Source organism: Mustela putorius, unplaced genomic scaffold, assembly GCF_011764305.1.
Source record: "Mustela putorius furo isolate JIRA1106 unplaced genomic scaffold, ASM1176430v1.1 tig00000407_pilon_pilon_pilon, whole genome shotgun sequence".
Lineage (NCBI taxonomy): Eukaryota > Metazoa > Chordata > Mammalia > Carnivora > Mustelidae > Mustela > Mustela putorius.
In genome coordinates, this window is record NW_025421373.1 from 26,944,772 (window position 1) to 26,961,144 (window position 16,373).

Here is a 16,373-nt window from a genome sequence, read left to right on the forward strand (position 1 = left end):
TATAAAGAGGAATCTGTTGTCTTCCATCCTTGAGCACCTCCTCATTTGGGGGCTAGAGGGAGGCAAATGTGCACACATGTACAGAGGAGCCTTGTAGTAGGAAAACCTGTGGAGGTGGGGACAAGAAGGGCTGAGCTTTGACACCTGGAAATGGAAGGGCATGTCGTTGAGGTCACCTTTGGTAGCCATGAGTCCAGACTGGATCATGGTCTGACTCTTAGGTCAGTGTCCTCTTTTTTTTTTTTTTTTTTTTTTTTTAAAGACTTTACTTATTTATTTGACAGACAGAGATCACAAATAGGCAGAGAGGCAGGCAGAGAGAGAGAGAGGGGGAAGCAGGCTTCCTGCTGAGCAGGGAGCCCGATGCGGGGCTCAATCCCAGGACCCCGGGATCATGACCTGAGCTGAAGGCAGAGGCTTTGCTTTAACCCACTGAGCCATCCAGGCGTCCCAGGTCAGTGTCCTCTTTGGAGCATCATAGGAGATGAGGCAATCCCCAAGAGTATCCGGGCCTTCTGAGCTGAGACGCCTTGGGGTTTGCAGGCCACATTCCACGCATCGTCATCTGAGCAGCAGTCCCTTCTCAGAAGGGGAGCAGAGACTTGGTAGGTGAAGGCCTGGGCTTCGGAAGTAGATGGGTCTAATCCACATTTTGTCTCCACCGGTTACAAGCTATGGGACCCTGGGCAAATTATTTTTTTTGTGCTTTACTTTGGGGATGATCATGTCTCCATCAAAGGGTAGTATAGACCCCGTGAGTGAATATGCAGAAAACAGCATGGGGCTTGCCATCTTGCCACAGAGATGTGCTTCGTAAAACAGGTAATTGGTTTTTAAGGTTACACCTGTTACCTACATTTGGAGGTAAGAAGGTAAGTCTCTAGAGAGGCCTGGCAAGGAAGGGGGTCTGGGTCGTGGCTGCTAATCACCGTGATCCCCTTCTCTGTTACAGCCCCCCATGGGTGAGGAGGGCAACCACAAGCGACATCCAGTGGCGGCAGGAGGTGGCAGCGGCGAGGGCAGGAAGCGATGCCCCTCCCAGTCTTCCAGCAGGCCCACCACCATGATCAGCCAACCCCCTACACCACCCACTGGCCAGCCCGTCCGGGAGGATGCCAAATGGACGAGCCAGCACTCGGACACACAGACTTTGGGAAAGTGAAAAGCCCATTAGCCCTGGGGTTTGGGGGGGTGGGGACGGGGTGGGCAAGAGTCCATGGGGGTGCCCAGTCCCAGGAGAGGGGACAGAAAAGGGACAGGCCTCAAGTCATTAGAATGGGCCTTCGTGCTGAGTAGCAACGTGTACACCATTTGGGCTATCAGAGGTACCCCTGGGCAGGAGCCTCCACATACCCTCTTCCCCCTCCTCTCTCCATGACTCTTCTTCACATCCTAGCTTCTTCTAAGGGGGGGAGGGAAAGGGGGGAGATTTTTTTTATATATATATATATATATATATATCAAGTTTTAAATTATTGATAGTTCGTCTGGATTACCAAAATCACTCTGTAGCCCTGCCCGCGGCTGGTAGGCCGCCACCCTGGTTCCCAGCCACAGCCTCCTGCTCCCCCTCAAGCCAACTATGCAGCCCACAAGAAGGCCCTGTGGGCCCCATTGCCCAGCACTGTCCCATGGAAGGCTCTGGCAGCGTCCCTGGGCCCCAAGCATCAGCCCCCTGATCATCTGGGGCTTGTCATCACCATGTTCTCCCCCTGCTGTCCCCACCATGCCCTTCTGCCATCTTCTGGGAGAAGGAAACCAAAGGATCTAGAAGTGGGGGCAGGGGAAGGTTTCATCCTCTCCCCACCCCCTCTCCCCATACCCCTTAGTCCCCAGCCCAGAGAGACGCTGCTCATACCAGAAAAGACTATTGAAAGATGATTTATTTTATTTTTCTCTGACCTTTCCATCCTTGGAAAAATGGAAAAAAAAAAAAAAAAAAGACAAAATCGACCATAAAAGACCAAAAAAATAAATCAGAAAACCCCCACCTAATCCACAGAAAGTGATGTCTTTCCCCTACCCTTGGATTTTGTTTTTTGTTTTGTTTTGTTCTGGAAAAAATTATTTTTTTAAAAGTTGCCTTATTGTGGAGCGGGAATCTGAAATACCCAAATGCCTGTTTTCCTCGGTGGAGTCAACTCGAAGAGCTCACACCTTCTCTGGATGTGCCTGGGCTGGATTGGCTAGAATCTTCCTCTGGACTGAGTTGCATGTACAGTGCCTCCTGCCTGTAGGCAAGAGAGTTGGGGGCGGCTCACATAGAGCCGTCCCTGAAATACCCCTGCTGTTGCATCGTTTGAAGCTGACGTCCTGTGTCTGTACACTGCTGCCACTGTCGTGTCCTCGCTCTGCTTGCTGTTGCTTCATGACAGGCCCCATCCTGCCATGACACCCTTCATCCTACCCTGGGAACCCCAAGGCCAGGTTGGCTTCAAACTGTTGAAGAAGAGCATCGGCCTGGATCTGGGACACACTTGGCCTCAGCTTAACCGTCTCCCCCCACCTCCAAGGGGAAAGGTGAACGCCTGGCAGCCGAGGCTGGGGAACGTGTTGCCCGGAAAGCTCTGAGACCTCAAGGAGGCTTTGTCTCCTAACAGGCGGAGAAGGATGCCATTTGCCTCCCTTGGGTCTGGTGGGGTCTCCCCATCTTGCATCCCCCCTCTGCAAGCCATCTCTGCCCACCCTCCCAATTGACCCTGCCTGGGAATGAGGGATGAGGAGGATTTGAGGGCTGGGGGGAATCCTGCCAGTTGGAGAAGCCCCGCGGCAGGAAGGTATATGTGGACATAGAGTATACCTGACTTCTCTTCTCCAGCCACTGACTGCTGGGGTCGGGCTGAGCGACAGTGGCATGGTTGGAGTCCGCTGGCACCCGAAACTAGGGAGGGTGACGAAGGACTGACCCACACAGATTGAGCTGTGTGTCGGGTGCGGGCATGACGATATATTCCCCCGTAGTGGGGACCGGGCAGCACGGAGAAGTTGATGGTAGTGTTGCTCCATTGCTGACACTTCCTTGGCCCTCTTTCTAACTGTTTCTTCTGTTGGGCCTAAAGATCAGGAGCAGGAGACAATATCCCAGACTGGCAAGCTCTGCGCTCCCAGTGGTTAGTATGTGGGAAGCCCACCTCAGTTCCTGTGACCTGGTTTGTCTTGAAAGTCAAGGATGAGTGTCTGGTCTTTGCTCTGTAAGTGGGATTGGAGGCCTTCCCTGCTGTTTGGTGCCTGCCCTGCGTTGTACCAGATGCTGGACTCCTGCATCCCTTCTTCCCTTTTTACCCCTTTCATTGGGTCGCTCAGCCCTGTACTGTAGCCAGCACCATAGAACCTCAGTGTTGGTCCTCCGCTGGGTTTGGGGGCGCAAGGAAGCCTTGGGGGTGTGCGGAAAGGCTTTTCTTACCTAGAGTTTACTCCCAGGCCAGGGGGCTGCCATCCCCTCCCTGATCCTCCCACAGACACCCCAGAGAGAGGAAGCCCCTTTGGGGTGGGGAGGTGAGGACTTCATCTCATCACAGGCTGAGGATGGGGGGAGGGGCTTTTTCTTTTTCTTTTTTTGTAACATGTTAGGAGTTAATGTTGCAAAGAGTAGTTTACATCTTCACTTTCTGAAGACACTTGAATTTAGGACCGACGTATCTGTGACAGGCATGCCAGGAGCGGCCGGAGCCATCAGGGGCTTGCCGCTTCACACCCACCACCGTCCCGTGGGGGTCCCAAGACCTGAGACACAAAGCAGCCTGCCCAAACCCTTCCACTCATCCTGTACCCCTCCACGAGTGGTCCACGCCAGTATAACCTCTGGGCATCAAACATCACAAGGTCTGAGTGCCTCAGCCCTGCTAAGGGGCAGGGTTCTCTTGCATTCTTCTGAACCTGATGGCAGACTCACTCCCAGCAGAGTGGCTGCCTGGCCCTGCCCCAGCCTGGACCCCTGGGGCTCAGGCCCAGGTGCTGAGCCCCCATGTCAAAGTTGTTACGTTTTTGTTTTGTTCCATTGTAGCTCATTTTTCCCCCTTTCCTAATGATTGATTTTACAAAAGAAAGTAAGCTGCTCAGCAGGCCCTGGAAGTGGGGAGCAGGGGCAAGGAAGACTAGACAAGGGGCAAGGGCGGGTGGGCATGGGTTTTGGTTTTGTTTTTGCCAAAAAGCCTGAGTACAGTGGTGTGGATGATCTGGTGCCCTCGTGAGTGGGACCCAAAGTATGTCCTGTGTGGAAGGGCCCCTGGATTTGCCCCAGCCCCTGCCCTCTCCTCCAGCCATGTCGATGGCAGAGGCAGAGGAGATAAGAACTTCTAGCCCGTTTCTCACTGGCGAGGAAAACTTGTCATCTGGCTTTGCGGAGAAGGTTCCACCTTACGCTCATAGTACATTATCTTTACCATGTGCTAGGATATCACATTTAAAAGGACAAAAAAATGTAAAATACTTGAATGAGCTTGTATTATAACATTAATATTATTGAGAGCATCTGCTTTCCAGGCTGAAGTGATTCATTCATTATTCTAGTCCTGCTTTAGTCCTTTGTAATTTGTGGTAATTATGCTTTTCTTTTTAATACAAAAAAATGTATAAAAATAAAAACTTGAAAAGGCAAAACATTGGCTGGTCTCCCATCTGGGGTACAGCTCTTGAGGGATGGAGCCTCAGATCCAGGGAGTCCTGCAGTCGGAATGTGCAATGTGCAATGAAAGCTTTTGCAGGACTCTGCTGTCGGGCTTGTGAGGAGTCTGCCTAGGGAGCAGACTCCCGGAGCTGCTGCTGAATGGTTCCAGGAGGAATCCCCAGTGGTTTTTGAAGGCTCTTGCCAGCCTTGAGTTCACGGCCACCTTGGGTCTCAGGTGAGACGTGGCAGCGGTAGTCGGTGCCACAGAATGGAGAGCTGCCAGGCAGCAGCTCTGGGGGTTCTGCCCACCTTGCACGGCTCCCGGGATTTCTGTTCTCTGGCTGTGGTTTGGCATCTTGTAAGGAGACAGCCAGCAGGGTTGCTGGGATGCCTCATGGACAGCCAGCACCACCCTTCACTGAAGACTTCTCCTGCTAGGTTGTAGAAGAGTAACGGGTCAGTGCTCTGTGGCCTTAGGGAAATCCAGGCCAACCAGCGAGCCTGGAGGATTGAAGCTGGAATGATGACTATACCCCACCCAACCCATCACCGGCCCCTGGGCTCTCGGTGGCTTTTCCCTGACCTGTGAGGCCAGGCCCTGGCAGAAGAAACGTTTGGAATGCCAGTCTGGCCTAGATGTAGAATCATAAAACTGGAAGTGAGGCATGGCCTTCCCTACCCATTAATCCGAGCACTCTTACGCCTAGCACTGGAGCATCCCAGCAGAAGTGTTTTTCCAAAGAATTCCGCCATTATTTCCGTGGGCAGGTGCTTTAGGACCACTGCTTGCCTCCGTGGGCTGAAGGAGAGTTGAGGTGGCAACCGGGGCTTCTGTAGGAGGATCTGGGGACAGGCAGACACCCTACTCCCACAGTCTGGTAAGGATGCTCAGAGCGGCCATGGTTTACTTGCACGGCTGTGGCTCCCAGATGCCACATGATTAGGAGTGTCCGGACTAGTCAGAGAAAACATGGAAGCACCTACTGGAATTAAGAGATCAGTTTATTTTCCATGCCTTCCACTTTCACCCTCACAAGGTCTATTGGGAATTTGGTGACGTCTGCCTTTTTGTAAGTCTCACTTGTTCACCAACCTCTGGGCCATTCTGTTTGAAGAAGAGAACGGGCCCAGGCCCCTCTTTCAGAGCCCAGACACCTGGCTGCCAAAAGGTATGAGAGACTGTCAGCCTCTTGACCCTCTAAGTACCTCAAAGTCTAAAGCCCTCACAGGAAGAAAGTCATCTATTCTTCCTCCTCCTCCACATTCCTCATTCCCTACCCTATTAAGTATACTGAAGATGGGCTGTTTCCTAAGTGTTTACTTGTAAGAATAGGTTGCGCGTGCGGGTTAGCAGCTGCGGCAGCTCAGGGCATGGGTGTTTTGGGGATGGGGCCAGGCCCACCAAGGTCAGACTAGGGGATGGGGTGGGTGGGGTTTTGAAGGCCAAGGAGGACACTGGTAAGTGCCCAGTTGGTGTACTGGGCAGGTCTGGAGTTGTAGGGCTGATAGGAAGGAAGGAGTCTTAGATCTGCCTGGAGACTTGGCTCCATCTAGTATTAAGGTGGTTAATAAAACAACGGATGGTTTTCTTGACAGCTGAAAGTCCAAAGAACAAGAGTTTAGTAACTGATAATGGTGGTCTTCAGATTGTCCTTGGGAGCTGCAGGGTTCCTGACAATGTCTGGCTGCTAAGGTAAGGCCAGGCCAGGGACTGCTGCAGCCCACGCAGGTCTTTGGTTTTGTTTCAGATAATAAGGTTCCTGACAAAGTTTCATTAGAAATAAATGGTGTTGAGACAACTGGTTAATCCTCTGGGGGAAGGAAAAGGGTTTTGCCCTTTGGTCAGCCATGTTTTTCTTGCCTTTTCTGAGAGGGTTCTAGCCCCCTCAGTTGGGTGTCCCCAAAGGTCAGGAACTCTGACCCTCCCTTCTGTGGATAAAAGGACCGCCAGCTTAGCAGGTCAGCAGGGTTTGGCCTGTGGTTTCTGTTTCCACATCTGACTGAAGATGGGAGTTGGTGTGCATCTGTTTGATATCCCGGTTTTCATCCAGGGAGGGGCGCTCTGTGATAGGCTTTTTTCTTTTCACAGAGGGATGATGTTTGTAATGGGGCAGAGTTGAAATGGGTCCTGTGTTAGCTGACTGTGTGTTTGTGTGTTTGGGAAATGAGGGTGTCCTGGCCCTGGCCAGAGTAGGATTTGAGAAAAGCTTTTAGCGACAGAAAGGGGCAAAGTAATCCCTTCTGGTTCCCTCACCCCCTGGCACCCGGAGGAGATCTCCCAGAGCTGGCAGTAGCTTCCTATCTCACCGCTACTTTTGCATTCTCTGTATCTTGTCTAGGTCATAAAAAGGTCATCTGGGGTCATCTTTTCCCTTCCTCAGCAAACGACCAGAGGGACTCACCAGGACCGCTCTAAAAAGTGGTTTCTTCTCACTGGCCTCCATTCTGGGGAGCTGTTTTACCCCCTTCCTTAAGCCAACTTCTTGTTCCTTCTGAGGGACAACAGGGGCAGCTGGGGGAGCCCTGACCCCATCCTTGGCCTGCTTTTCTGGGAAGCTGATTTAACCCCCTGCCCCAGTGGTGCTGTCATTAGTGAATGGCTGGAGGAGCAAGTTTGGTGCAGTCAGAATGCCTCAGGCCATCGAAGCAGTCTACTGAGGGGGAAAGCCAGGATGGCCCTGGGGCCCTCTCTCACTCCATCTTCTTCAGGGCATCCGGGATGCTCTCAGACAGTGGGGTGAAGCCCAGCAGGAGGATATGTCTTTCGTAGGCCTTAGTCTGCTTGAACACTGTGTCGGTCCCATGGAGGTGGTCCAGCACCCCCAGCACCCCATAGCACTGGTTGAACCTGGAGGAGAGAGGACAGTATGGGAGACTGGTGTGCTGTTCTTTTCATTCATGCTAGCCTTACATTTCTAAGCCCTCTGACCCCAAACACCCATCCCCAACATGCTGACCGCCTCCATCAGAACATCCCAGGGAGTTGTGCACATTCATGGGGCCACTCTGGACTGACAACCTATGCTCTCCTTTTGAAAAGCTATCTGACTCCGCTGCACACAAGTCAGAACGTGTGGCCGAGCTTGGCTTGTTCAGGTTGGTTCAGGGGCCACCTCCATCAGAATCCCGCACCAGAACATTTAACTAAAACGCAGTTTGCGAGTCCTGCTGCCCCACACGCTTTGGTTCAGCAATGTGCAGCGGAACCCCAAAACCTGCATTTTATCAAGGTTATCTCAGGTGATTATGGCGCTGGAGGTTTGTAGACCACACTTGAAAAAGCCTGGAGGCTTTCAGAGAGGACAGTCCCCCTTGTGAGGTGGATGCGATAACCACTATGCTGAGGAAATGGACAATTCCCTTTGAATTGTGTGCAGTATTCTTAGGTGTATATGCATTGTTCTAACAGTGTCTATAGCTTACATTAGATACTCAAAGGGCCCAGGACCTAAGTAAAGGTTAAAAACCCACAGCTGCAGGAAGACCCAGTGTTCGGAAGAAGGAAGAGAGCAAGGTGATCTGGGTCCAGCATGGTCCTTATTCTGCCAACCTCTAGAACTCTCCCTCCACTAGTACCATCACAAGGAAACTGAAGATACCTGGGTCATGTCTGCTCCTAGAATCTCCAGGAGAGAAGGTGAAGGCTATTGCCCAAGGACCCACAGTGGGGAAAGAGGTCTTACTTGAGATGATGGTAGTCATGGAATTCAGGTGAAGGCAGGAAAGGTAGGTGGTAGCCACAGTGGGAAATGGTGGTGGTGATGAGGGCCAAGGAGAACCACGTGGTGATGGAGGACAAGTGGGAGCCCATTATTAGGGGACCCACCATCACCGGCAGCATGTTGGAGACCTGCAAAGGGAGGGCTGTTTTGAAGGTGGGCCCCAGGGAGATGGAGGGGACCCAACGGGTGTCCACTTTGCCCCAGGGTGGCACCAGCAGGACTTCTTTGACTCAGATCTGGAGAAGCTGAAAGAGTTGCAGGACCTTGAGTCACTGGAGTCCTTCAGCTTTTTAACTTTCAGACAAGTTACTGTTTGAGATAACTTCTGCTGGGCATCTCACAAAGCCTAGCACAGACTGGGTCAACAATAAATGGTAGCTGGTGAATGGGAAGAGGGGAGAAAGGGCCACTGTGGTCTTAATTCTTTGTGGGAGGCCTTTGGGAAGGTGGTTGGGGCTATCTGCCCTTTGCCTCTGAAGAGGAGACCTCTACTGACCACATGCTCGATAGGGTGGGCATAGAGCGAGATCACGCCAATGGGAGCTGTCCACTCATGGTGTTTCTTGTGGATTTTCTTGTAGAATGCTGGGTGGTGAAGGAGCCTGGAAAAATAGTTAACAGTTAATAATCTGCCAGTCTCCCTTTTCCTTTTCCCACCAGACTATGAGAAACCAAAGGTAGGAGCTAAGAGTTCCACCTATGGAGCAAAGTTGCAAACACATTGGATTGGCACTCAGACCTGCCTTTGCGTTCTAACCCCGCCTCTTATGCTGCATAATTTGGGGGTGGGTTACTTTGCCTCTCTCTACCTCAGCTGTACTAGCTGTGGGGATGGCGGGAATGGTGCCCACAAAGAATTCAGTAAGGAAACAAATGGGAAAGCGCCCCACTGCACATGAATGCAGCGGCTTTCTTTGCTGGACGTCTGTCAGTTGCCTCAAGTTGTCAGTTTTGGAACAAACAGTTGGTGCCCACGTTAACTAAGAGGCGGCTTTTGAGGCCAGGTGGTGTTGCTCTGAGGCCTCAATTTCCTCCCTTCCGAGTGAGCCCTAGGAGAGTGAGCAGCCAGCTGTGTCTGGGCCGGGACCAGCTCACCGGTGCGAGTAGTAGAACAGGACTTCCTCAATCAGAGTGAAGATAGCCAGCTCCAGGAGGAACCAGTGGAAGGTGGGTAGCTCTCGGCGGCAGGGGTCTCCCCGCAGCTTGAGGATGGGATAGAGGAAGACCAGCATGGGCAGAGAGATCACGCACTGGTTGAAGAGAACTGTGCGGACAGACTGGCGTAGTTTCTCGGCGTCCACCTGCCCAAGGTAAGGAAGGAGGTCTTTCCATTCTAGAAATGCCTTCGCTGTGATCCGCTCTCAGGGGGCCCTCACTCTGGGGTGGATGTTCGGTGTGACATCTGGCCATAGCCAGCAGTCCCCGGCTGCTGCCCAAGCCCTGGGGTGGCCCATCCGGTGATAACCCTGCTTTTGGAAACTCCCTTCTCAGCAGCCTCCAGTCAGCCTGAGCCTGTCTTCTTCCTGCCAAATGTCACCACTGTTCTCCCCCTTTCTCCAGCCGGGCCCAGACACACTCCTGACAGGCACTGTAGGGTGCCTCCAGGGTGCTTGGAGAAGGCTGTCCACTCTCAGGTTGATCTCCTTTTTCAGCCTTTGAGCCCCTCCTCATCCACAGAGGCTTGACCATAGCAGGTGCAGAGATCAAGGTCACCTGCCCCCTCCTGTGGCCCAGCCTCCCTGACCAGACCCGGAGTGAAGAGAAGGTGAGCTAGAGAACTGCCTCTCCAGGTCTTGACTAAACTTCTGTGACTTGGTCTTCCTGGTTTTCATGGTGGGGCTGTCAGGATGGGACCTGCCTGAGCACTCTGTCCAGGTTTTCTCTGGTGAGTTGGCTTCAAAATCTCTCACCCTCAATACTGGGCCTCAATACTATAGCCAGCATTTGCCCAAGAATCAGTACCTGACCCTTCCCTTCCTCAGAGCACTGGGGCTCCCTGGAATAGCCCCATGACCACGGGTCACTTCCTGGGTCCTGACAAACTAGTTTGGGGACTGGTCAGAAGGGATTTCTCCCTGAGTTGCCCCCGTGAGCTGGAGGGGTTCTGAGTGGTCGTCAGGCTTCAGCTTTGCTCTTCCTCCAGCTTTCTCTGGCACGGCATGGACTAACTGACTCGAATCCACTCTCTAAGCTTTCAGTTCCATCCCACGTGAAGCCAGGCCAGGCCAGCCTTTTTTGGGAGCACCTGTAGATGAAGTCATACACCTTCTGGAAACCCTGAGCCAGAGGAGGGTGTTAAGCATGTTTACTCCTTCAGTGATTCGGCTGATAGGTCTTCAGCACCCTCAACACTGCAGGCGGTGTCCTGTGTGCTGGGAAGCAAGCATGAGCAAAACAAAGGTTTCTCCCTTTCTTGAGTTTCTATTCCTGGTGCCAGGAATCTTAAATAGAATGGTCAGGGTGAGCTTTGTGGAGATGGTGAGATCTGAACAAAGAGAGGAGGAAGGTGAGGGAAAAGGAGAGCTGCAGGGGGTCTTCAGGCGAAGGGCACAGCTGGAGAAAGGCTGTCTGCCTCTCGCGGGCATCTCTGACCGGAGACGAGTGTGGGAAGGAGGAGGTGAGGCCAAAATGGTGGGGAGGCGCGAGAGCATAGACGGCCTTGTAGGTCATTGGGAAAACTGGCTTTTCATACAAGGGAAATGTGGGGTCATGATGGGAAGAGAAGTGACAGACTCTCACAGGATTACTCCAGTCACTGCGCGGACCACAGACTGGAGGAGCAAGACTAGACCGAGAGAAAGACGAGTGAGAACAGTCCTGTAGGCAGAAGAGAATGACCGCTCGGACCAGTGGGGGTAGTAAAGGGCGGCCCTGCCCTGAACTCCCTTCCAGAATGTGGGTGGTAGACTTTGAGGGGATGATGAGAACTTCTCTTGGGGACATTCTGGATGGGAGATGTCAAAGAGGCCTCTGGCAATCCAAGCCTGGAATTCAGAAGAGAGCCCCGGCTAGAGAGCCTGGAATTCAGAAGAGAGCCCCGGCTAGAGATAGAAATCTGTGCGCTGTCGGCATATAGACTGTATTTAAAGTCATGACACTGGAAGAGAAAAGTGAGGGAGTGGAGACAGAGGTGGGGAGCAAGGCCTGAACCCCAGGATGCTTAGCATTAAGAGGCGGGGCAGCAGAGGAGACACCAGAAGGGAGACCGTGAAGGAGCGGCCACTAAGATGGGAGAAGTGGAAACCCAGGTAGGAGAAGATACAGCACGATGTAGAGACAAGCCCCTGTGAAGACAAGCCTGCTAGGGCTAATGAGAGGAACCTTTGAGAGCACTTGGGGTGGAGCGGCGGCGGGTGAGGGCCTGACCTGAGCAGGTTCGCACAAGAGGGGAGACGGTGGGTTTGCGGTTATCAGGGAAATACCAGCTGAAGCACTGCAGGCGAGATCTGTAATGTCTGGAACTTACTTCCGAATGGTTAAGCTAAAAATTACAGGTGCGTACATATTTGTATTTCTACTATCTACATAATGCAAATACTGTAAAATGTTTAAAAGTGGTGAATCCAAGTGATGTGACTGAGTGATCATCGTACTGCTTTGTTTCAACTTCTGTATCTATGTTTACCTTTTTTGGTAATTACAATATGCTGGGTGGAAAGAGTGGACCGAGAGGAGCTGGAAACCCTACAGACAATTCTTTCAAACAGCCTGCTTGCAGGTACTGCTCGCGGCCTGGGGTGGATAGAGCCCGGGCTGAGGTGGAGAGAGCCGGTGGGATCTTTCTTCTGCTTAGTGAAGGAGGAAGCGAGGCTGTCCCCCTCCTGGAGGTCAGGGAAGGAAGTGTTGGGGATGTGAGGAGGGAGGGGAAGATGCAACCGGCTGTCCAGGAGAGCAGGGGAGCAAACAGGCCAGGGGGCTGGGCGCCTGTGGAGGCCTACACTGCGGGAGCACCAGACCTGGAGTCCGATGAGAGGGGCCCAGGCTGTGTTTCCTAGTGACACTCTGACCTTGAGCAAGTCATGGCCCCTTTCTGAACCTCGGCTTTGGCAGCAGGCAAAAAGCCCTTCCCTGTGTTGCTCTCCAACCACTGTAGACTGTCGCCATGAATGTTGTCAAGGTGGGGGATACTCTTGAGAGCTCATGTGGCCTCGGGGTGAGAGCATGAGCCCTGGGGTCAGAGTTGGAGCATGCATCAGCTACCCATGTCACACCTCAGAGCCTGTTTCCTTGTCTGAACCATGAAGGTTACACAGTCCCTGGCCTTGAGCATTTACTCCGTGGTGCCCAGTCAGGAGACCGCCACGGTCTGACAGATGAAGGGCTCTCAACAGCCCAGCGACTGGCTTTGACATCAGCCCCAGCCCATGCGTGCAAAGCTGAACCCCGAGGAAGCCCCCGGATCGGCCGGCAGGGACAGTCTCAAATGAGCAGAGCCAGTGCACCTGGCCAGTAGCTCTGGTTCAGGAAGAGGCTCTTCTGAAATCCTGGGTCAAGGGCATTATTTTTCACCCATTCTGCTTTCAAGAGTGCTGGGCTGTGGCAGAATGCCCTGATGCCGAGATGAGCCACCTAGGCACCTGGGCCGGCATTTAGAAGATGAGTGTGTTCTGTGGGAAGGGAGCCAGGTGGAGCTGGGGAAAGAATCTGGAGTTAAGAATGAGCTTGTTGCATAAGAAAAGGCTCCTGGAGGTTGTCAAAGCACAAATCAGGAGACTGGGCTGAAGGCCGGTCTAGGGGTGGGGGTGGGAGGGTTGGAGGGGTAGGAGGGGTGCGGGTGTGGGGGGAGGCTCCCTTCCAGTGCCATGTAAGTGGAAGACCTGGGTACTGGGTCAGGAGTTCCCTGTAAGCAGGGTCCAGGACTGGTTTCTTGGTGATAAGCTACACACCCGCCGTTGAAGTGTTGAAGTGAATGACTGGGAAGGAGGACCTGCTTGAAAAGCAGCCACCGCCCACACATCACACCCCTCTATCCATTGTGGGCCAGCCACTGTGCCAACAGCTATCTTCCTCTGTGCTTTTGGCATCCGGCCATGGCCATCCCTACCCTGGCCACTGAGGGGGAAGCTGCCTGCTGTCTCTGCACTCAGCCGGGTACTAGGCTGAGCCCATCATTCTGGTTCCCAAAATGCTGATCACAGTGCTGTGGGGCAGTGCAGGCAGGTGCAGAGCCACGGATGGGAATCAGAGGACCAGGATATTCGTCCTGCCTGGGTGGCTCTGAGATCTGGGGCAGATTACTTCCTCTCTCCAACCTTCTACACAGTAACTTGGCTTGCAGAGGCCATGCTCTCTCCCAGGCCCATGGTGAGCATTGTGAGTGTGGCTTTTGCTCGTGCCCTCTATGCTTTGACCCAGAGAAGCCACTGCCACACTTACTGGTTCATTCTTGCCAACCTGAATTCGGTAGCGGGAGATGAAGTTAGGTTTTCCGGTTGTGTCAACCACCAGCAGAAGCCCGTTGAAGGCCCAGAAGAACAGAACTGGTACTTGGGTGGCACCTGAGGGTAGGGAGCAGAAGGAAACAATCAGGGCACTTCGGGTTCTCACAGCACATGTATTAACGGAACACAGCCTTACGGGACCAAGGCTGTGTGGTAGATGGTCCCTTGCTGGGGAGGTCTTGGTGCTCCTGGCCAGAGGGTCTTATCTTTAGTCCTGGGGTGACCGACTAGCTGGGGGAACTTGGCCAGGTCACTTAAGGAGTGTCTCTATTTTCTTAGTTGTAAAATTGAGACCACAACTTTCTAGGTGTTGAAGACAAAAAAAAAAATTGTTAAATAGAAATAAAATTTATAATAAATATAAAATCCATATAATAATGAATAAACAAACTACAAATAAATTTAGGTTGACAGCTGGGAGTCTGTGTCCATTGAACACTTTATGAATTTCCAAGGGAGGGAGAAGCAGAGGAAGTGCTTGGTAGGACAGGGTTCCTAATGACCACTAGACTAGGAGTCAGTCAGAACCTTAATCTCTAGGACCCTATGAACTAAGCAGTGGGAGTTCAGGTATCTAGCCAGCAGTTCCCAAAGTGGAAAACTCCTCTCTCTTAAGGCATCCTTGGTTAAACAGTGTTCATACCCACTTTCTTGAAAAGCCATGGTCCAGAATAGCCTGCTAGTGACTCTAAGAGAAACCCATTTGACTTGGTTAATTAAGCCCAGCCTTTCCCAATCCTTTTTTACACCCAGGAACTCTATTTTCTCAGAACACCTAAGAACATGATGGCCCTGTACCCGTTTGCCCAGGACAGTTTGAATTTACATCAGGCAGTCTAGCGTAATTATTAACACCACCTCATCTAGTCTCACAAATGTTCCTCTTTGGTTAAAAAATTGTACGGCCACCCCACCCATTCACATCCCACAGCACTGATGCTCTGCAAGATACTTTAGCAAACTGGTAATCCACACTTGAAAAATTTAGATAGGACTTTTTTTTTTCCTGCTCTGCATCCCACTTTCCAGTAAAGTCATTCTGAGAATCTCTGATCTCTGACTATAAACAAACAAGCACTTTCTCCACTAGGATTGCCATTTATTGGAATAACAATACAATGTTATTTAACTCTTGCACTAGTAACTTTGTCCGTGTTTTGCTGCCTCCTTCTAAGTATTCCAAGGGCCAAGGGCATTTCACTTAACTCCGTGTCTCCGTACTCTTCTTCCTGTACCTTCTTGCTCCTACCAGAAACCCCAGTGCCTGCGTCCACTGGGACATGAAAAACACTTGGCCAGTGCTGTGGGGAAACAGGATTAACACAGGATCCTAGGGAGTGATCTGGCAGTATCCAAAGAAGAGAAGAGCAACAGAAAATTTGGGGGGGGGGGGGGAGAAAGGCCACACATGTCCATAACACATATGTAGTCATTACCACATAAAACAAACACAACAGAACCCTTAAGGAACCTGAGTGTCTATTTTTTTTTTAAGATTTTATTTATTTATTTGACAGACAGAGATCACAAGTAGGCAGAGAGGCAGGCAGAGAGAGAGGGGGAAGGAGGCTCCCCGCTGAGCAGAGAGCCGGATGCGGGGCTCGATCCTAGGACCCTGAGATCATGACCTGAGCCGAAGGTAGAGGCTTCAACCCACTGAGCCACCCAGGTGCCCCGCCTGAGTGTCTATTAATAGGAAATGGAATAAACAGATTAGAGTATCTCTATATAATGGACTAGACTGGGCAGCTTAAAATAGTAAAGTCAGTTTATATGAACTGACATGGAAAGATGCCCACAATCTATTCAATAAAAAAGAATAAAAAAATAGTTTATTGTCTAAGTTCAACCATATATCCAATATAGACTCTTCTGTATTTATACTAATTTATACATTATTTATAGGACTTATACTAATATATTAACTGTGGTTATTTCTTGGATATGAGTGGGTGACTTTCACTTTATGCTTATTGGAATTGTCTGATATTTATTTTTAACAATGAACATGTATTTACTTCTATTCTCAGAAATTATATGCTTTCTTGGGGCGCCTGGGTGGCTCAGTGGGTTAAGCCTCTGCCTTCGGCCCAGGTCATGATCCCAGAGTCCTGGGATCCAGCCCCGCATCAGGCTCTCTGCTCAGCAGGGAGCCTGCCTCCCCCTCCCTCTCTGCCTGCCTCTCTGCCTACTTCTGATCTCTGTCTGTCAAATAAATAAATTTAAAAAAAATTATATGCTTTCTTAATTTGGAAAAAAATAATGTTATGTTGGTGGTTGCCTAGCGGGCCAACCATCAAGGTAGTGCCTCCTTGTAGATCCAAAGGCTCCTGAAGGAATACAGAATAAAAGCCCCAACAAGATAAGATCTTGAACTTTTTTCCAGCTGTAACACTTAAAATTTGATCTCCTTCGTATTTGCTTATCATTGGGGTGAAAGGCAGTTTTCCCATCACTGTAACAAATATATATATACATATATATATATATATATATATATGTATATGTATGTATGTATATGTATCAAATGTTTTCCCACTACTTCCCCAGGTATGTTTGCAATCTGCATTGTTCTTTCCAATGACTTTTCAATGACAGCTTGCA

General features: G+C 51.2%; 2 protein-coding genes across 9 annotated transcripts in view; one reads left to right on the forward strand and one right to left on the reverse strand.

Annotated features, from left to right (window-relative positions):
- Positions 1–4,599, forward strand: part of LARP1 (La ribonucleoprotein 1, translational regulator) — an 89,076-nt gene extending 84,477 nt beyond the window's left edge. For all 5 annotated transcript variants that reach the window (XM_045079602.1, XM_045079597.1, XM_045079598.1 and 2 more), the window contains one exon: positions 953–4,599. In XM_045079602.1, coding sequence (XP_044935537.1) covers positions 953–1,162 — 210 coding nt within the window. In that variant the 3' untranslated portion in view covers positions 1,163–4,599. The remainder of the gene's footprint in view (positions 1–952) is intronic.
- A 991-nt stretch (positions 4,600–5,590) lies between these two features.
- FAXDC2 (fatty acid hydroxylase domain containing 2) overlaps positions 5,591–16,373 on the reverse strand; it is a 29,450-nt gene continuing 18,667 nt past the window's right edge. For 3 of the 4 annotated variants that reach the window (XM_004737752.3, XM_004737751.3, XM_004737754.3), the window contains 5 exons: positions 13,705–13,826; positions 9,424–9,629; positions 8,825–8,930; positions 8,290–8,456; positions 5,591–7,454 (listed from right to left, as the gene is read on the reverse strand). In XM_004737752.3, coding sequence (XP_004737809.1) covers positions 7,298–7,454; positions 8,290–8,456; positions 8,825–8,930; positions 9,424–9,629; positions 13,705–13,826 — 758 coding nt within the window. In that variant the 3' untranslated portion in view covers positions 5,591–7,297. The remainder of the gene's footprint in view (positions 7,455–8,289; positions 8,457–8,824; positions 8,931–9,423; positions 9,630–13,704; positions 13,827–16,373) is intronic. The other variant, XM_004737753.3, reaches the window with a different exon arrangement.